Raw genomic sequence first — 22,167 nt, forward strand, 5'->3', positions numbered from 1 at the left:
TAAATTAAGAGTATTCACGGCTATCATACAGGTTGCACAGTGTCCTGCTTGTGGTTGTACAACAAGAACAAAGACTGTCATAACGGTCTGCATCATCTTCTATAAACAAACCACAGCAGAACTTGGTGGAAGGACCATCTGAATGTCTTGCTCAGTTTCACTGTTTACTCTGAATTTTGTTGTAAATTTCATTATCTAGATATTATAAGTTAAAGCATACATTCATTAAGGTAAGCTTGCAAAATCTTCATCACTTTAGGCTTTTCTCTCATATTGACATTTAGCATGACTGGAATCCTGTTTTGGGTTCCAAAATGGCACCACTCAGCAGGAAGACCAGAAATAACACTTTTTACACAGTTTTGCTATGAGTGGATATTTGTATCTCATATTAAACTTGAACATAACTAATGACAGACACACCATTATACAGACTTGAATAGTATTTACTGTTGTGCCCAACCATCCTGATGTGTCCGAGTTCAACCAATCTAGACTATCAGGTGCATCTGTTAATCCATAGATGTATGTCAAGTCACAATCTCAGGTTGACAGATGTGTTCTAAGGGGAACATTTTGTGTCTGTTCCAAATGAGAGCTCCATGTCATCCTGTGTTCCATTGACAATAGACTGCATCTGATTCTACTGAGAGAAGGCTGTGTCTGACCTTATTTCCTGCTGGGCATAGGATGCATCTGACCCCGTGTTCTGTTCAGCATTGGCTGTGTCTGATCCTCTGTTCTCTTGACAATAGGCTGTGTCTGATCCTTCAGAGTTCTTTTGTAAATACTCTACATTTGTTCCTGTATTCTCTTGAGAGTAGGCTGTGTCTGTGCTAACTTGGTTCTGTTGAGAGTAGGCTGTATCTGATCCTGTGTTCACTTGAGAGTTGGCTGTATCTGATCCTGTGTTGTTCTGTTGGGAGTAGGCTGTGCCTGATCCGTCTGTGTTCTGTTGCTTGTAGGCTGTATCTGATCCAACAGTTTTATGTTGTGAGTAGGCAGAGACTGATTCTGCTTTGTTCTGTTGGGAGAAAGCTGAGACTGATCTTGTGTTCTGTTGGGAGTAGGCTGTATCTGATCTTTCTGTTTTTAGCTGTGAATGGACCATATCCGATCCTTGGCAACATGATTCTGCCACTTGTTGCAGCAACAAGAGATTGTTCATGTTGACCTCTCTCATTCCCAGGTCTTCACATCCATTTGGCTCTTGTATCTTTGTAACATCTTGGAAATGATGGATCCCAGTCATTCTTAAAGTATCAGACAGATTAAGATTTGAAGCGACAGAGGGGTTCTGATGCTGGATTCTAAGGTCTAAATTGTCTGTTGGTTTTGCTGGATTTCTTTGAGAGGTGGCTGGCTGTCGAGGACATTGAGATGGATTGTTCTGTTGCATTAAATTCTGTGAAGCTGACCCAGGTTCCTGTACACCAGCATTTTGGTAATGGATGTTCACATTCTGATAATTAGCTGCATTTCCAATGGGTCCTGTGTGTTGGGGAGGCAAATTTTCAACATTCATGGATGCTTTGTTAATATCAGTGTGAGTGCGCAGATGTTCCTGCAGAGCATCTGAGTCCTTGTACTTGTGTCCACAGATGCCACATGAGTACACAGCTTGCCTGTTCTGAAACTCGCAACATTTCTGCTCATGTTTCGTCAGCCCTCCACTGCTACAGAATGACTTGTAGCACACAGTGCACTGGAAGGGTCTCTCACCTGTGTGCGTCCGTCTGTGGACCTTGAACTCAGACAATTTGTCAAATCCCTTCCCACAGTCTTCACAGGTATGGAGCTTGTCTGGTGCATGGGTCTTTACAAAATGGACGTGGAGGTCCTTGGCTTGCTGAAATGCCTCTGTACAGAACTCACACTTGAAACCATTTTCCGTTGTATGGGATCTGAGATGGTTCTTCAGATCCCCATTTTTCAAGAAGGCTCTGCCACATGTGTCACAGGCAAAGGGTCTGATTTTGCTGTGGGACTGAAGATGACTCTTGTAGTTGTGAGCCTTCTTGAACTGCTTTCCACAAGTCTCACACTTGAAAGGTTTCTGTCCCGTGTGGGAGAACATGTGTTCCTGAAGCCGATGCTGCTCTAGAAATTCCTGACTGCACTGGTCACACTTCAACAGTTTAAGCCCTGAGTGGGAGGAAGCTTGATGTTGCTTGAGAACTTCCTCATTCGGAAAACTCTGCCCACAGGATTTGCACCTGTGGTTCTTGTCTACAGAATTGTTGTGGACTTTCATGTGGGTGCGAAGGTTACTTGACACACTGAATTCTTTCCCACACTGCGAACACTTGTACGGCTTCTCCCCACTATGAATTCTGCTGTGAACCCGTAGCTTACTTGACTTGGTGAAGGCTTTATTGCACTTTGGACATTTGAATGGTTTTTCACCAGTGTGATAACGCTTGTGAACCTGAAGGTCACCAGGGAAACTGAAGCCCTTCTGGCAGACAGTGCAGCTGTATGGCTTAGCACCAGTGTGTGTTGTCATGTGCTTCTGAAGACTTCCAGCATCAATGAAACCTTTACCACAAGCCACACAGACGTGTGATCTTTCTCCTGTGTGTATTTTCATATGTCTGTTCAGCATTCCAACATCACTGAATCTTTTCCCACAGACGCTGCATTCGTGAGGTTTTTCTCCTGTATGTCGTCGAAGATGAGCCTTGAGATGACTGGACTGTTGGAATGAGCGACCACAAGTATCACACTGGTAAACCTTCTTCAACTTCTTGGACGGCTCAGGTTCTTGTTGTTTCAGTTCAGGATGTTTCTTCAGATGCTTCCTGAGCCCTCCTGGTCCACAAAACCCTTGTCCACACACTTGACACTTGTAAGGGCGCTCCCCTGTATGGGTGCGTGTATGGACCTTTAGCTCCTCCTGACGACTAAAACTCTTCTTGCAGATCTCACATCTAAATGTTTTCAGAGGTCCATGAACTCTCATCTGGTGCATCTGTAATGTAATAAGCAAACTGAACTGTGTCATACACACATCACACTTAAACACCTCCTTGCATTTGTGAACTTTCTTATGACGAACCATATCAGTATACTTGCAAAACCCACGCCCACAAATTTCACAACTGTATGGCTTTTTGGACTCGTGGTATATCCTATGAAGCCTGAAGTTGGATGATCGCTTGAATTCCTTCCCACACAGATCACACTTAAACAGCTTCTTCCCAGTGTGAGTAGTAAGATGTTCCTTCAGCCTGTCCTCCTCAACATACATCTTGCCACACTCTTTACATGTAAACACAGGAGGCTTCACGTGAGATGTCGAGTGAGTCTCCAGATCATCAGAAGACCCAAACACCTTTCCACAAATATTGCACTTGAAGTTCCTTTGTCCAGTATGAGTCCGAAGATGAGCCTTGTGATTGCTTGAGACACTGAAGGCCTTGCCACAATACACGCACTGGTACGGCTTGATCCCAGTGTGACTCCGGGCATGGACGACGAGCTTGCTAGACTTGCTGAAACATTTCCCACACTGTTTACATTCATATGGTCGTTCTCCCGTGTGGCTTCGAACATGAACCTGAAGTCCTCCTGAATAAGAAAACGCTTTTCCACAGATCCAACACACGTGCGTTTTCTCCCCTGTATGTACCTTGAAGTGGTTGGTGAGTGCCCCAGAATCATAGAAAGCCTTTCCACAGACAACACAAATGCAGTCCTTCTCTCCTGTGTGTGTCTTCATGTGTCTGTTGTAAGTCCCGACATCTGTGTATGACTTTCCACACATGGCACAATGGTGGGGTTTCAGCCCGCTGTGTCTCTGTTCATGGGCACTCAGGTGCCACTTCTTCTTAAACCTTTTCTCACAGACCGGGCATTTGAAGTTCCGATCCTCAGAATCAGATTCACTGCTTTTATGTGACCTGGGAACTTCACTGACGTTATTCTGTGCTAGCACATTTTGATTGTTCAATGATATGGGACAGTTTGATGTCACAACAGAGTTGTTAGAAACAAAAGCCTGTTGAGAAGGCTGAGTGCTAATATTTCCCTCTGGTAGACTACTAGCAACACTGATACTGCTACACATATTCATCTGATCCTGTGCTGAACTAGCCTGTGTAGAATCCGAACCTAAGGCATTTGTCATGTCCATGCCAATCATAGTTAACCCAAGGATAAGCTTGGCATGATCCAGTCGTTCTTGGCTATCATCAAAAGTAGCATCTTTTGCAGATATATCTGGACCAGCTTCATGACAATGAGGCTCCTTTTGGACATGTTCCCCTTGATGTTCATTCTGAGGACTAAGCTCAAAAACTTGACCTTCATTCACCTTTGGTTTCTCCACAGATGGATGCAGATAAGCATCAAACTCCTTATGATGGATTCGACTCTGGGGAAGCAGCTCAGTAAATTGCTTGGGTGTGTGACTAGCCGACATGCCACTCTGTAGTGAGCTTGTAAGATGATCCTGTTGATTCAGTGGCTGGAACTGTTGCAATGAACTGGTAAAATTCATGTCTGGATTATCCTGATTCTTTGGTCCTGGTCTGATGTTAGTGAAATTGTTATTGTTGCCCTGCGATGCAAGGCTTGTGAAGATGTCCATAGAAGAGGCTGTGCACTGAGATGTGACTACAAGACCAGCAAGTGAGTGGGAAGCTGAAACCTCAGCATCTGTTAGTGCTTGAGGCATCATCCCTGAAGGTGTCTGGGACACAACCAGAGCATCAGTTGAAGCAACAGAACTGGGCTGAATCAGAGGGAGACTTGCAGGTGGACCTGGAGAAGCACCTTCAGGAGGAAGTGATGGTCTGGGACCAAGGCTTGACAACAGTTGTATTGGCAGATCAAAAAACGGTGGGCCATGTTGCCAGGGTGCTGTGGGTAGAGTTGGGTGAAGCTGATTCACGGGGTATTGGTTGTTGTTGGCATTTGACCCATGTTCCAGGGCACCTGTTGACATTGTCTGGCTTGTGTCCGTCAACGCGAAGGTTGAGTGTTGACCTTCAGTGCTCGGATAGTTCATCCTGAAGATTGAAGATGATGGTGATATTTGAAAATTGGATAAAGGACTTGAAATGGTTTCAATACCTTTGTGAAATTAGCTCTACCATCCCCTGATCCAAAGTGAAAAATGTTTGTAATCATGTCTTCTTCTATTATCATAACGTTCATAAATGGATCCCAGCAAAATATCTGAGTAATACTGAAATGTGTGTGTCATAGTAGAATGTACTTCAGTTATTTCTACTGCTGCATCTTCGACACAGGAGTCTTTGCAGTGTAGTTCCGGTCATATTCCTGTCTCATCTGGGACCAATGACTATCTTCACTGCAGCATCTGTAACTTTCAGAAGACTTCAGCTGGAAAAGAAAATTATACTTTTAGAAAAAGAACCAGACATGTATACATTTAAGAAACCAAATATGTGAGTTGGGTTTATCTTTTGGGTAATATTCCCACAATATCACTGAATGGGGACACAAGAAATGGGCTTGACATACTGTACCCATGACAGCATTGAACCTGAGTCCTCAGCGTGACAAGCAAACACAATAACCACTAGCCTACCACCAACACATTAATGGAAAGAAAAAAGAAAGCAGATGTCCACATTTTTCCTCAACAGACAATTCACATTCAGATGATTCACATGGAGATGATTTCAAAGTTTGGGCTACATTCAACTGTACCGTAAAGTAGAGCATAAAGAATTCACAGAGAGCACATCCTTCACTTTATGACACATTTCATCTACACTATACAGCGCACATCCTTCACTTCATGACACATTTCACTATACAGCGCACATCCTTCACTTTATGACACATTTCACTATACAGCGCACATCCTTCACTTTATGACACATTTCACTATACAGCGCACATCCTTCACTTTATGACACATTTCATCTACACTATACAGCGCACATCCTTCACTTTATGACACATTTCACTATACAGCGCACATCCTTCACTTTATGACACATTTCACTATACAGCGCACATCCTTCACTTTATGACACATTTCATCTACACTATACAGCTAGAGATCAGGACAGAAAAAAAACAAAAGTTCCTTATATCTATCAATTCATTATAAATTTTTTTGTTGATATTTGAATGAGCATGGCTCAATGCTGTAATTTCATATGTTACTATTTCATAAGTGTAGGAATGGAAATAAATAGAGGATACTAAACGACCTTCCGTGTAATACCATTTTTATTAAACGAGTTAATGATTTGGTATCAGACGAGTGAAAGCGAGTTTGATACTAAATCTTTAACGAGTTTAATGAAAATGGTATTTCACTGAAGCGAGTTTAGTATTCTGTTTATTACTCGCCAACATAAATTGACAGAAACTGCGGCGAAATTGCCTACAGTGTGAGGACTCTCAGCTTTCAAGTCAAGCAAGGTCTAGTAAAATCGTGACGTCAACATTAGCATTGTGATGTCACAACTTTGAACCATTTCAAGCGGTATTACACTAGTGTAATACTGAAGTGAAAATATTACACTGCAGTATCTTCAACGGGCGAGTAATAAATGGTTATTTCATCACAAAAGGTTATGTTGATATTGAACATGCTTAGGCTATATGTAGTTGTACCTGTTCAGTTGAACATGTGGTATTGAACACGCTGAAGCTATATGTAGTTGTACCTGTTCAGTTGAACATGTGGTATTGTGCATAACAAATAAATTGGTATGATTGTTTCTTACATGATACAGCAATATGTTCTGATCTGCACAATCCAGTATGTTTATTCTGATTTTGGTTAGGTTACTTACATGCCAACAGTCACCCTTTCAGCATAAGCATATCTATGTGAAAAACACAATAACCCATTCAGAACAGCACATTGTTAAGTTCATACTATGCAAGGGCTGGGTAATAAAATCAGTAATCAGGAATATTAGATTATTATTAATGATTTCATAATAATAACAAAACATGTTTTTTTGTTCTGGGATATGGACTCATCCCATTTAGGGTCCTGCTTAAGTTTCTGTTTTTTGACTTCGCTTAGGCAATACATATGCTGGAGTTTATATCTGTAGTACTTGTGACGACAAACATCTCCTTGAGCCTTACAGATAATACCATTAAGCAATATAAAATAAGTCCATAAGCAAAATTGTTGCAACCTGTTAGATTGTTGTCGACGATAATACATATACTCTAACTAACAGTTTTATTCGTATTCTTTGTTAAACCGGGTTGGTGAGGTGGCACAACTGTTGAATGATCTGCTCGTCATGCTGAAGAACCATGTTCTATTCCCCACATGGGTACAATGTGTGAAGCCCATTTCTGGTGTCCCTCGCTGTGATATTGCTGAAAACTGCAAAAAGCGGCATAAAGCCACATTCACTTTGTTCAACATTAAAATACATTTGTCATTCCATTGTTTTTCAGGAATGGAGCAATGTGTATCAGTTTCAATGCAATACTTTGATAGTTTGAACTCTTTACATTACATTTGGGTTTTAAAATTACTAATATTTTGAGTGTAATGAAGTAGGGTAATATTCTTGTAACTCTTCATTAATTAAAATATTGGGCCTTAACATTACCCTCCACTTCACGATGTATATGGTAGCAGTACTATCATTTACAACCCTAATCTACATATCCTGACAGATCTACGATTGGTTATTTCGAACTCCTGAACATTACAAATTAAAGGTGTTTTCAGGCCAAATTTCTCACATTTCCGAGTATCAAAGAGGTATCGAGAAAGGCGTAAGCAAAATCTTAAATAGTGCGCGAATTCCGCTGTTTGTAAATTAGCTGATAGTTGATGTGTAGTATTCGGCGACAGGGCCACTAGGCCCCATGTGTTTGGCGAAAGGGATGGAGTCGGTAAGAGAGTGACGGCGATAATCCGTCATAGTCATAAAAGTGTCCTGCTTGACCAGCGACTACCTGTGACTCCCATTTAACTCACCGTTCAAAAAGTCAGTCTCCGTGGTATTTAGTTTCTCAATACTCCTTAATAAGAAGACCTAAAAGTTCTTATTTTCACATTTCCAACGCAGTTTTCACGAGGCATTCCTGCCAAGGAAATGTTATTCCAAGGGAGGTAACTTGTATTCAACGTTCAAAAAACTACAACCACTAAGGAAAAATATGGCATTTTCCCTGTAGATTATTCTAAACGAAATATCTAGTCTATCTTTTCCATGTTCCTTCTTCAACAAACCCAAACACGGCATTTAAAAACAGCAATAGACGAAAAAATATCAAAAGAATGTCTCCTTTATGAGCTTAAAATTTGTTTTCGATCCACAATGCGCGTCTAAATATGAAGTACAAACGTGACATATTGCAATGGAAGGGTTTCGCCTTTCCGCCTTTTTTCAAAGGTTCAAAGGCACCTGATCACGACGATATCATTGAACCGGTCTGTGTGTCAGGAACGCATTTGGTTTTATGTAACCAGATTTGTGGTCTATCAAGATCAATATACAGTTATCACACATCGAAAACTAGCAACTTTAAACAAATGAACACAAATGAATAAGTTCTGGTTGTGAGATTGCTGTCAGTATTGTGCATTTTGGAAAGAGAAATATCGATATTTACGTGTAAATGAAAATGCTTTATCGATTGACAAGAGAAGATAACACATACATACTTATATATTATTTGGGCAGCTGGGAATAGGATTGTGACGTCAGAAACTGAAAAAGTATCACAGGACAAAGACCAGCCGGTGCCTTTGATGTTTCAGCTGAATAGCAACGTCATAGACTAAGACAGTATGACGTCATGAACAACCACGATGAAACAATAGGACCAATTGTACCACGCGTGAGTGTCGGTTCGTTTGATCTCATCCGTGGCGTATGTGCTGGAAGACAACAGTTTTGTCTTAAAAGGCAGATTTCGTCTGCCACTGGCTCCTAAAAACCACACCCCATGGCATGAGGACTGAACTCAACATTGTTCAACGTTGTACACAATTTATGCCAGTCAAGGTTTGCAACAAGGAAATGTAACTTCTACAGTTTGCACCATTCACTGGCTATCATTCTCTATTCACTTCATCACAGGAAGCTCGAGCAAAACTCTCGCGTCTCCCACCTGTCAATCAACTCCGGCAAAACTGTGGTGTATACTAGCACAGATCTCGGTTTGAAATGACCTAACTAATACATATTTCGACAATAAAAACAAGCCAATTTAGCATATCTTTAGAACGCAAACTGCTTCTCTTGCTTTTTTCATCACACACACACACACACACACACACACACACGCGCGCGCGCGCGCGCGCGCGTTTGTTTAGGAGATTTTCATGATATTCAGGAGATTTATCGTTGATTTTTTTTCGGGCGTTTTGAAAGAAAACAGTTTTTTATGAACTTTCAAATCAATTCTGCCAGACCCTAAAGTTGGTAGTTGACAGCAATGAAGGTGAAATTCGATCAAAGGTTTATGGCGTCAATCTTACATCAATTCAGTTTTTAAAAAGACTTGTTTTTACTCTCATTAGCGTTTGTTTCATTGAGGGCATTACCTAACATGTCGTTGCATATCTAATAGGGTTGCGTTTTAATGCTAAATGCATACCTTCGTGTTGTCATCTCATCATCAAACCAGCGAGGGTAACGTTCATTATTTTCTTATTTGCGGAATTCGCCGACAAACATGTACCTATACAAACAGTTATGGTATATAAAGCTCGAGATGGCAAAAATAAATCATTCATCTTACTGTTATTGTTCATAAATATACTAAATTATCTCTCTTGTTCATAAATGCATCATCAAATAATCATCATTACAACACATTTTGCATATAAATCTAAACACATTTACATAAAGAGGGATAATATTCGTTCCTTCTTCAGTCAAACTTTTCATGTCCTCATCTGTTGCAAATTTCATATCGCTGAAAGAGAGCATAGCTTTGTATCACTGAAAACAAAACAAAAACATCTTCACAATACAGTCATAAGTCTAGTGGTTTATCAAAATTAATATGCTTGCAGAATAATATTATTCGATTATATATACACGTCAACGAAATCACCGTCTACGAAACAGTCTGGTTTACGAAATCACCGCGTCCACGAACTGGTTCAGTCTACGAAAACACCGTCTCCCACGTTACAGGAAGCCAAACTCGTCGACAAACACCATCCGATAAAAAAAATGCAACAGTGCCACAAGCAACAGTGAAGGCCGTTGTGTATCTGGGACAGATCTCAATGAAGAAATACGGCAATTGTGTAGACAGCTCAGATTTGGGGAAACCTTTCTATGGATCGATATGTAAGTGATTGGTATATCCATACACCTGGATTTTATGTGAAAAAGCGTAATTTAACATTAACACGAATGTTTCTCTTCAGACAGTCTGGCTCAAGCATTCGCCAATGTCATGCAGGAATTGTTTATGAATCACAATGAAATATACCATTAATAAGAAGTGGATATTCCATTTTGCGAGCATACTACTAGCCAGTGCCGATGCACATGAGAAAAAGTAATATGTATCCATACAGATGAATCATTTTCAAAAGAATGGAATAAATTGTCACATGTTCCCTTAATTTCTTTTCATCATCTGTTTCCACCCTTAGCTTCATCATTTGCATGTCATCAATCTTGAAAATCCAATATCAACTGCGTTTATTATTGGTATATACAGATAATAAAATAGAATATCACAGTAGTATTTTATCATCGGGATCTCATGACACTCGTATTTCAAGGATTTCTGACACTCGTTTCGTAGGATCAATATTACATACATTCTCACATAATAATCTTTGTTTAAAACCACACTAGGCAATATTCCAGCTGTTAGACGAGTAAATAATCGAGTCTGGACTAAACGATCCACAGAAAGACATCGTGAGCATCAACGACCGTAACATGGTATACGATGACCGTAACATGGTATACGATGACCGTAACATGGTATACGATGACCGTAACATGGTATACGAGGACCTGTCAAACAAAGTATCGAATCTGACCAACGATCCCGTTATTCGACTTTTACGACATCGCTGAATTGCGGAAGAACAGTTCTAACCGGGATCTTCACGGGTATAACATAGCCATATGAATGTGTATATAATCAAGTAAACAACGAATACAAAGCTAATAAAATTGTATTCAAACCGAGTGTCAAAAGTGAATGATTTCGAAAAAAAATATAAAAATGTGATTCAGTGCCACCATGGATTGTGAAAAAGAATCACTTGCATAAAAATAAATACAGTGGAAGCTGTCTAAACCGGCACCCACTGGGACTGAAGAAATAACCTGATTAAACAATGAGCCGGATTGTAGAGCTGATGAGCCACGGATGGGACTGAGAATTTGTGCTGGTGTTGACAACTTGCCGGATTGGACAGATACTGGTTTTGACAGCTTGCACTGTATATTAGGTATGAAGTTGATACTGACCATGTTTCGCATTTCTGGATTGAATTTGTGGAAAAGGATGAACAGCCGGGTGCGTGAAAGTATACTCTTGAAAATAAAGCTTTACTATAATGCAAACAGTTGGTCAAATACTGTCTGTGTAAGGTCCATACCACCACTGGGACGATGGGGTAGTGGATAAAGTGTTCGCTCGTCACCATGAAGACCTGAATTCGATCCCCACATGGGTACAATGTGTGAAGCCTGTCTCTGGTGTTCCCCGCCGTGATATGGCTGGAATATTGCTAAAAGCGGCGTAAAACCATACCCACTCATACCACAGATATGGCCTCCATACGAACCAACAAACATTTGTGTACATTCATTAGCTCTGCAGTTTTTCAGTAGATAGATATCTTGTTTCTGGCTTTTTATATTATCAATTTACAACATGATTAACCGACGACTATTGCCCATGATTTAACACACCTAAGCATCTGCATGCATTAGCCATACAACAGCAGCTTGATATTGCCAATACCTTAATTCACCCTTAACTAGAGGTATTAATTTTCAATCAATAATTTAGACGGTCACACACACGTTTGATCTGATTTTCTTTGTCGATATTCGATACCCAACACGGGATAATTACAATACGGAACTCTTGAACTCACCATCGAGTTGTAATGGCCATGGAAATCGCTAACTTTCAAGGCAAGTCGTTATTCAGATAGCATCGGTTGATAAACATGTCAATCCGAATAAACACTGAACAAGCCCTCGAGTATTCCAAAGGACATTTCTCTCGAATTCGTGAACTGCAGTAAAGGTAAGTTTCTTAAACGACAAAGTGTTTGCAATAGAACATTTATAACAAAGTTTGTTTAACAAAAATGACTCATGTTCGAGTGCATATAGCGTACTGGGGTTCTCAATATTGTCAGGGTATGAAAAGACCAAAACTTTCAGCCAGACCAAGGGCTGGTAAGATGGAAAACTGGCCAGCCCTGACCCAAACTTACTTGCCCACCAAGTATCTTCATATACATATCTAAATTTTAACCCGACCTTCGGACAGATGAATTTGAGAATCTGGCAGTCCGAGTTGAAAATAACTCGTTCCGTCGTCGGGAGGCAGGTGTTTCAAAAGCTGATTATTATTCCATCTTCAATTCCGAAATTAATCATGTTCGTAGATCACGTGACATCTTTTCTAGCGAGTATTAACCGCTATTAAACGCATTTATGTCGTATATATTAGCATATCTTATGTTTACTCAAATACTGACATGTTTTATTCAGATAAACTGTTCTGCGAAAGAAAGCTACTTACACATTTGAAACTTTGGGAAACACCCAAATTACAACCGTTAAAACGTTAAACGATCGCTTAAACAAAGCTACGGTATCCGTACTACATACGCCACCGAAAAACCATTCTTGTTTGCTTCACATACAGCCATTATGGCATTATTTTCACATGAAGTATACACATGGAAAAAGGTATCGCAACACCTGTGATTTTATACCAATATAGCCATACGGTGGAAGCTGTCCAAAACGGCATCTGGCCAATCTGGCAAGTTGTCAACACTGGTGTAAAATCTCAGTCCCATCCGTAGCTTGTACTTTTATCACCACTTCTTTAATCTGGCACATTGTCTAAACCGGACAATTTCTTCAGTCCCAGTGAGTGCCGGTTTAGACAGCTTGCATGAAAATTATGTATCATACCAGATTTTCTTTGTCCGACAGTTTATGAAATATTTCAATGTAAGGGGAAATGATTCAATACTGGGTACTGAACTACTGAATTACTGATCTGCAAGAGTAAGAGATAAAGAAAAGTTGTAACTTTATACTTGCTTCAATCACTCTGAACCACAGTGTGTGGTAGTCCAGTTGTTCGCAAGTCCAGTGTTGGCCTCGGAAGTTCAGTTTATGTCCCTTCATAAGCAATCTTGATAAACGCCAATAGTAAATGAAACTGCATCCATTCATGTTACCAGAGTTCCATGGTTGTGACGACGTCTATGGAAACATTGAGGATGACGTCGTGAGCTAGCAACGCAGCACATCTGAACACCAAATTAGCACAACGACCGACGTTTAAGCCAAACTTTGGTGAGACACCATGAGGATAGCCATGAAGGAGTTCCCCATCCTCATCCTGCTCCTAATCACAGATGTGGACTTACTCCCCTTCCCGGCTTTTGCGCCATCCCCCAGAACACACCTCGTCGTTCGTGAAAGTCCCTTTGTGAAGGTCAGCAAGAAGGAGTTGACCAGCAATTTGTTCCACATGGACATCGGCGTTGCCTACAACGACACCAAGGCCAGCAATAGGCAACAGTGCCATCAATCATGTACTAATGACAAGACCTGTGTGGTTGCCGTCCACTGCCGCCCAGTCGCTGCCCGGCCATGTTTACCCGGGACTCCATCTTGTTCATTGCCTGTCAGGCTCCACAGGAGCACCTGTCACATCTTCCAGAAGTCGAAGAAGAGCGTAACACTCCCAGACAACCTGGCGACAGACAACTGCGAGTTCCTGTTTATTCGTGAGTAGAGGATGTGTGATGGGTTGATCAGTTTAATGCAGTTTTGAGCGATTTTTTAGGGGGGTACTACCCTCGAATCAGTGCCGGGTCGCTAAACTCGCCTGCTCTCAAACAGTGCTGAGTACGAACTGAAGTCAAGTACAACATTGCATCGGGATTTGAATAAGCGCAGCGTTACGTCCTATCGTATCTCTTTATTCTTTACGAATGGAATATTGATACAAACGCTTTGCGGATAGGATTCCTGGGCTCGAATGTGCCGTGTCTTTTTCATTGTTTTCATTGTTTTGTTTTGTTTGTTTTGTTTTGTTTGTTTTTGTTTTTTTCTCAATACGAATATAAATCAACCGATTATAACACCTGCTATATCATGCAACCATCTCAGTTCTGTAACCGCCTCCGGCAAAGCTGGACTGGTCAAGGGCAGCATATATCTGGCCCATTTGAATTATATATAATAAATTGTTGAAATGAACACGTTAAATGTAATGTGTTTCTCATAGCCAATTAATACTCTTCAAATGCAGATCCCAGCTGCAGGGACATGCCCGCCATCCAAAATGGTATTCCACGATCTGAACCCGAAGTGAAGGTAGATGGGGCGGTAACCTTCACATACAGATGTGCCCCTGGGTATAAATCACAAGGTGGCACTGCCAAAGCTAAGTGTTCCAAAGCCGGTTCCTGGATCAAACCGTCTCTAAACTGCACGAAACTAATTCCTGGTAAATGTACACACGTCTGCATCAATGTCTTCATCGTTAATGATATGTAGACTTATTGTCTAAAAAATAGAATATTTCAGTAAGTACCAGTGTAATGGTAATGAGATGTAAACTGTGGTTTTGTCTCAGATTTAATCCCCCAAATATTTGGAATATTTGATAAATTTGAAAACAGATGAAAAAACTATACAAATCGAGTGAGTGAATTTGGTTTTACGCCGCTTTTAGAAATATTCCAGCAATATCATAGCGGGGAACACCAGAAATGGGTTTTACATAATCTACCTATGTGAGGAATAAAAGCGAACTATTTAACCACGAGGTTACCCCATTGTTCCGTATTGGTAAGGTCTCTGTGGTGGCCTATATAATGGGCTGACTCGAGAAGCTGTTCTCTTACAAGAGGTTATGAAGTTCCTATTGTCTCACATATATTTGTGTGTTTTTTTCTTGTTTACGTTCTATTTATATTTATTTACTTCCCCCGTATATTATGGTGGAAAGAGTGTCGTAACAAAACCGTAAAGTCAGGCGCCGAACCTCCTGAGCAACATTAAAGAAAGACCTTAACGGTTCGAACACCGCGTGCTTGTTACATGGCGCATGGTATCTGACGCAAAGACATGCATGCGCATACACGTTCACTCACACATGCACGCAGGAAGCTATGTCAATGCAGTCATCTAAACCACTCAACCTTCGTAAATCTTGTGTTTTACAGAAGGAGCCCAGTCAGGAAACACCACGCAACCCAGCAGGGAAGAAAAGGCATTCCCACTAGATATCAAAATTGGAGACGGTGACGACTATGAAGATGGTGATGACGACTATGAAGAAGGTGGAAATGATGTCGACTATGAAGAAGGTGGAAATGATGTCGACTATGAAGAAGGTGGAAATGATGTCGACTATGAAGAAGGTGGAAATGATGTCGACTATGAAGAAGGTGGAAATGATGTCGACTATGAAGAAGGTGGAAATGATGACGACTATGAAGAACGTGGTGAAAACAATGATTACTATGACGATGGTGTACACAATGAGGACGATGTTGAAGGTGGTGGAGACGATGAAGACTATGACGATGGTGTACACAATAAGGACGATGTTGATGGTGGTGGAAGCGATGAAGACTATGACGATGGTGTACACAATGAGGACGATGTTGATGGTGGTGGAAGCGATGAAGACTATGACGATGGTGTACACAATGAGGACGATGTTGAAGGTGGTGGAAGCGATGAAGACTATGACGATGGTGTACACAATGAGGACGATGTTGAAGGTGGTGGAAGCGATGAAGACTATGACGAAGATAGTAGAGAATATGACAACTATGAAGATGGTGATAACAATGACGAGTATGAAGAAGATGGTGGAAATGGTGAGGACAATGAAGGAGGTGGTCGTGATGCCGACAAAGGAAAGGGAAGTGGTGGAGGTGGTGAAGACTATGGTGGAGGTGGTGAAGCCGACAAAGGAAAAGGAAGTGGTGGAGGTGGTAATGATTACTATGGAGGAGGTGATGTTGATGCTGACAATGGAAAGGGAAGTGGCGGAGGTGGTGAATATTACAATGGAGGAAGTGGTTATGACTACAATGGAGGAAGTGGTGATGCCGACAAAGGAGAGGGAAGTGGCGGAGGTGGTGAATATTACAATGGAGGAGGTGGTTATGACTACAATGGAGGAAGTGGTGATGCTGACAAAGGAAAGGGAAGTGGCGGAGGTGGTGAATATTACAATGGAGGAGGTGGTTATGACTACAATGGAGGAAGTGGTGATGCTGACAAAGGAAAGGGAAGTGGCGGAGGTGGTGAATATTACCATGGAGGAGGTGGTTATGACTACAATGGAGGAAGTGGTGATGCCGACAAAGGAGAGGGAAGTGGCGGAGGTGGTGAATATTACAATGGAGGAGGTGGTTATGACTACAATGGAGGAAGTGGTGATGCCGACAAAGGAGAGGGAAGTGGCGGAGGTGGTGAATATTACAATGGAGGAGGTGGTTACGACTACAATGGAGGAGGTGGTTATGACTACAATGGAGGAAGTGGTGATGCTGACAAAGGAAAGGGGAGTGGTGGAGGTGGTTACGACTACAATGGAGGAGGTGGTTACGACTACAATGGAGGAAGTGGTGATGCCGACAAAGGAGAGGGAAGTGGCGGAGGTGGTGAATATTACAATGGAGGAAGTGGTGATGCCGACAAAGGAGAGGGAAGTGGCGGAGGTGGTGAATATTACAATGGAGGAGGTGGTTATGACTACAATGGAGGAAGTGGTGATGCTGACAAAGGAAAGGGAAGTGGCGGAGGTGGTGAATATTACAATGGAGGAGGTGGTTATGACTACAATGGAGGAAGTGGTGATGCCGACAAAGGAGAGGGAAGTGGAGGAGGTGGTGAATATTACAATGGAGGAGGTGGTTATGACTACAATGGAGGAAGTGGTGATGCCGACAAAGGAGAGGGAAGTGGCGGAGGTGGTGAATATTACAATGGAGGAGGTGGTTATGACTACAATGGAGGAGGTGGTTATGACTACAATGGAGGAGGTGGTTATGACTACAATGGAGGAGGTGGTTATGACTACAATGGAGGAAGTGGTGATGCCGACAAAGGAGAGGGAAGTGGCGGAGGTGGTGAATATTACAATGGAGGAGGTGGTTATGACTACAATGGAGGAAGTGGTGATGCCGACAAAGGAAAGGGAAGTGGTGGAGATGGTGAATATTACAATGGAGGAGGTGGTTACGACTACAATGGAGGAGGTGGTGATGCCGACAAAGGAGAGGGAAGTGGTGGAGATGGTGAATATTACAATGGAGGAGGTGGTTATGACCAGAATGGAGGAAGTGGTGATGCCGACAAAGGAGAGGGAAGTGGCGGAGGTGGTGAATATTACAATGGAGGAGGTGGTTATGACTACAATGGAGGAAGTGGTGATGCTGACAAAGGAAAGGGAAGTGGTGGAGGTGGTGAATATTACAATGGAGGAGGTGGTTATGACTACAATGGAGGAAGTGGTGATGCCGACAAAGGAGAGGGAAGTGGCGGAGGTGGTGAATATTACAATGGAGGAGGTGGTTATGACTACAATGGAGGAGGTGGTGATGCCGACAAAGGAGAGGGAAGTGGCGGAGGTGGTGAATATTACAATGGAGGAGGTGGTTATGACTACAATGGAGGAAGTGGTGATGCCGACAAAGGAGAGGGAAGTGGCGGAGGTGGTGAATATTACAATGGAGGAGGTGGTTACGACTACAATGGAGGAGGTGGTTATGACTACAATGGAGGAAGTGGTGATGCCGACAAAGGAAAGGGAAGTGGTGGAGGTGGTTACGACTACAATGGAGCAGGTGGTTATGACTACAGTGGAGGAAGTGGTGATGCCGACAAAGGAGAGGGAAGTGGTGGAGGTGGTTACGACTACAGTGGAGGAGGTGGTTATGACTACAATGGAGGAAGTGGTGATGCCGACAAAGGAGAGGGAAGTGGCGGAGGTGGTGAATATTACAATGGAGGAGGTGGTTATGACTACAATGGAGGAGGTGGTGATGCCGACAAAGGAGAGGGAAGTGGCGGAGGTGGTGAATATTACAATGGAGGAGGTGGTTACGACTACAATGGAGGAAGTGGTGATGCCGACAAAGGAGAGGGAAGTGGCGGAGGTGGTGAATATTACAATGGAGGAAGTGGTGATGCCGACAAAGGAGAGGGAAGTGGTGGAGGTGGTTACGACTACAATGGAGGAGGTGGTTATGACTACAGTGGAGGAAGTGGTGATGCCGACAAAGGAGAGGGAAGTGGTGGAGGTGGTTACGACTACAGTGGAGGAGGTGGTTATGACTACAATGGAGGAGGTGGTTATGACTACAATGGAGGAAGTGGTGATGCCGACAAAGGAGAGGGAAGTGGTGGAGGTGGTGAAGATTACGATGGAGGAGGTGGTTACGAGTACAATGGAGGAGGTGGTGATGCCGACAAAGGAGAGGGAAGTGGCGGAGGTGGTGAATATTACAATGGAGGAGGTGGTTATGACTACAATGGAGGAGGTGGTTATGACTACAATGGAGGAGGTGGTTATGACTACAATGGAGGAGGTGGTTATGACTACAATGGAGGAAGTGGTGATGTCGACAAAGGAGAGGGAAGTGGCGGAGGTGGTGAATATTACAATGGAGGAGGTGGTTATGACTACAATGGAGGAAGTGGTGATGCTGACAAAGGAAAGGGAAGTGGCGGAGGTGGTGAATATTACAATGGAGGAGGTGGTTATGACTACAATGGAGGAAGTGGTGATGCTGACAAAGGAAAGGGAAGTGGCGGAGGTGGTGAATATTACAATGGAGGAGGTGGTTATGACTACAATGGAGGAAGTGGTGATGCCGACAAAGGAAAGGGAAGTGGTGGAGATGGTGAATATTACAATGGAGGAGGTGGTTACGACTACAATGGAGGAGGTGGTGATGCTGACAATGGAAAGGGAAGTGGCGGAGGTGGTGAATATTACAATGGAGGAGGTGGTTACGACTACAATGGAGGAGGTGGTGATGCCGACAAAGGAGAGGGAAGTGGTGGAGATGGTGAATATTACAATGGAGGAGGTGGTTATGACCAGAATGGAGGAAGTGGTGATGCCGACAAAGGAGAGGGAAGTGGCGGAGGTGGTGAATATTACAATGGAGGAGGTGGTTATGACTACAATGGAGGAAGTGGTGATGCTGACAAAGGAAAGGGAAGTGGTGGAGGTGGTGAATATTACAATGGAGGAGGTGGTTATGACTACAATGGAGGAAGTGGTGATGCCGACAAAGGAGAGGGAAGTGGCGGAGGTGGTGAATATTACAATGGAGGAGGTGGTTATGACTACAATGGAGGAGGTGGTGATGCCGACAAAGGAGAGGGAAGTGGCGGAGGTGGTGAATATTACAATGGAGGAGGTGGTTATGACTACAATGGAGGAAGTGGTGATGCCGACAAAGGAGAGGGAAGTGGCGGAGTTGGTGAATATTACAATGGAGGAGGTGGTTACGACTACAATGGAGGAGGTGGTTATGACTACAATGGAGGAAGTGGTGATGCCGACAAAGGAAAGGGAAGTGGTGGAGGTGGTTACGACTACAATGGAGCAGGTGGTTATGACTACAATGGAGGAGGTGGTTACGACTACAATGGAGGAAGTGGTGATGCCGACAAAGGAGAGGGAAGTGGCGGAGGTGGTGAATATTACAATGGAGGAAGTGGTGATGCCGACAAAGGAGAGGGAAGTGGTGGAGGTGGTTACGACTACAATGGAGGAGGTGGTTATGACTACAGTGGAGGAAGTGGTGATGCCGACAAAGGAGAGGGAAGTGGTGGAGGTGGTTACGACTACAGTGGAGGAGGTGTTTATGACTACAATGGAGGAGGTGGTTATGACTACAATGGAGGAAGTGGTGATGCCGACAAAGGAGAGGGAAGTGGCGGAGGTGGTGAAGATTACGATGGAGGAGGTGGTTACGAGTACAATGGAGGAGGTGGTGATGCCGACAAAGGAGAGGGAAGTGGCGGAGGTGGTGAATATTACAAAGGAGGAGGTGGTTACGACTACAATGGAGGAAGTGGTGATGCCGACAAAGGAGAGGGAAGTGGTGGAGATGGTGAATATTACAATGGAGGAGGTGGTTACGACTACAATGGAGGAAGTGGTGATGGCGACAATGGAAAGGGAAGTGGCGGAGGTGGTGAATATTACAATGGAGGAGGTGGTTACGACTACAATGGAGGAAGTGGTGATGCCGACAAAGGAGAGGGAAGTGGCGGAGGTGGTGAATATTACAATGGAGGAGGTGGTTATGACCACAATGGAGGAAGTGGTGATGCCGACAAAGGAGAGGGAAGTGGCGGAGGTGGTGAATATTACAATGGAGGAGGTGGTTACGACTACAATGGAGGAGGTGGTGATGCCGACAAAGGAGAAGGAAGTGGCGGAGGTGGTGAAGATTACAATGGAGGAGGTGGTTACGACTACAATGGAGGAGGTGGTGATGCCGACAAAGGAGAGGGAAGTGGCGGAGGTGGTGAAGATTACAATGGAGGAGGTGGTTACGACTACAATGGAGGAAGTGGTGATGCCGACAAAGGAGAGGGAAGTGGTGGAGGTGGTGAAGATTACTATGGAGGAGGTGGTTATGACTACAGTGGAAAGGAAAATTAAAGAGTTATCTCCTGCTAGCTTGTGTGTCAAGATTTTCCTGGAGATCATGCGTGTTCAGTTCACTTTGGCTAAAAATCAATTTCATAAACTGTGTGGTTTTACGCTGCTATTAGCAATAATACAACAATATCACGGCAGGTGACACTGGAGAATGGGCTGCACATCATTACGTACACAATTGTCTCCCTTTCTACTCGCCAGGAGCCTATCATCAGGGTTCAAATCGCTGTTATGTTCACCATTATTTTTCCATAGCTATGATTTTCACTTGCCTGGCATACAAATGATCTAAGTGAAGCAAGTCTACTGTACGTGCAGAACACTGAACACTCAACTTGATTTTAAGTAAAGAAGTAAAGGTTTATTTTAATATTTAAAATTGTCAACACATCTGTGCAACTGCCTGTGGTGTAAAGAATTGTTCACTGAATTATTACAGTAACCATTTAGAAACACGCAGGTTGTAGGTTCGAATCTAGGTTGCTGATTAAACTTTTTCAAATTTATAACAATTTACATCCTGTCAATCTGATCACATGATCAGAAGCACATGGGTTCAGGCAGTCAGAAGGCCTCCATGTTGCGAGTGAAACACACCGAGTCATGGCAGAACGCAGACGTGAGTAACTTCTTCAATTTTTCTTGCTTCTATGTCCAAACGAGATACCAGAAAACTTATTAGACGTAATTGCTTATTTGCGTATTTTGAAATTAAGGATTTGAATATTTGTACACCTCATTAGGTTCAGTTGTACTGTTTACTCAAAAGGTATTTCGTTTCTCTTTTGTAGTTTTTCTGAACCTCTCGTCCACTGTTTTACAACGGTTGAACGTATGCTACAACGGCGATAAAGGGAAATAAACTTTGGTGAGAGTGTTTCAGCCCAATGTGATTTTTGCCACAACATCTACACTTTGCTCGGGTTATAAATCCATCATCTCAACTTTTCAGTTTACAGATACCCGTGAAGATGCGAGTTCGAATCGGTCTTCAGCAACCCTGATGTTCGTAAGAGGCGACTAACGGGATCGGGTGGTCAGACTCGTTGATTTGCTTGAGCTCACTGGATCACTGAACTGTCTCTTCGATTGTTTACAAACCGCCGCCACATAGACAGAATGTTGAGGAGTGTGAAGTTACACAAACAAACAAATTACAAGCCTGAAAATATTGTAGTGAGAGTATATGGATTACTGAACTATGCAGCGAGTGCCAGAAATTCGTGAATTGTTATTCAAGTGTGTTGTGTTGGAATTTTTATGAGTCCAGCACAAAACAAAAACAAACATATTAAGTGT

General features: G+C 42.7%; 2 protein-coding genes across 2 annotated transcripts; one reads left to right on the plus strand and one right to left on the minus strand.

The window, feature by feature from the left end:
• Positions 1 to 567: 567 nt before the first annotated feature.
• On the minus strand, positions 568 to 8,077 carry LOC137287608 (zinc finger protein 721-like). Its single transcript, XM_067819989.1, has 2 exons — positions 7,943 to 8,077; positions 568 to 5,349 (listed from the first exon to the last, which is right to left on the minus strand). Exon 2 carries the CDS (start codon positions 5,009 to 5,011, stop codon positions 644 to 646), a length of 4,368 nt encoding a protein of 1,455 aa, XP_067676090.1. The 5' UTR covers positions 5,012 to 5,349; positions 7,943 to 8,077; the 3' UTR covers positions 568 to 643.
• Positions 8,078 to 13,515: 5,438 nt separating this feature from the next.
• Positions 13,516 to 20,868, plus strand: LOC137254694 (uncharacterized PE-PGRS family protein PE_PGRS54-like). Its single transcript, XM_067792548.1, has 3 exons — positions 13,516 to 13,942; positions 14,470 to 14,667; positions 15,389 to 20,868. The coding sequence occupies exons 1-3, from the start codon at positions 13,516 to 13,518 to the stop codon at positions 20,866 to 20,868; spliced, it is 6,105 nt and encodes a 2,034-aa protein (XP_067648649.1).
• Positions 20,869 to 22,167: the final 1,299 nt, after the last annotated feature.

Source organism: Haliotis asinina, chromosome 1, assembly GCF_037392515.1.
Source record: "Haliotis asinina isolate JCU_RB_2024 chromosome 1, JCU_Hal_asi_v2, whole genome shotgun sequence".
Classification (NCBI taxonomy): domain Eukaryota; kingdom Metazoa; phylum Mollusca; class Gastropoda; order Lepetellida; family Haliotidae; genus Haliotis; species Haliotis asinina.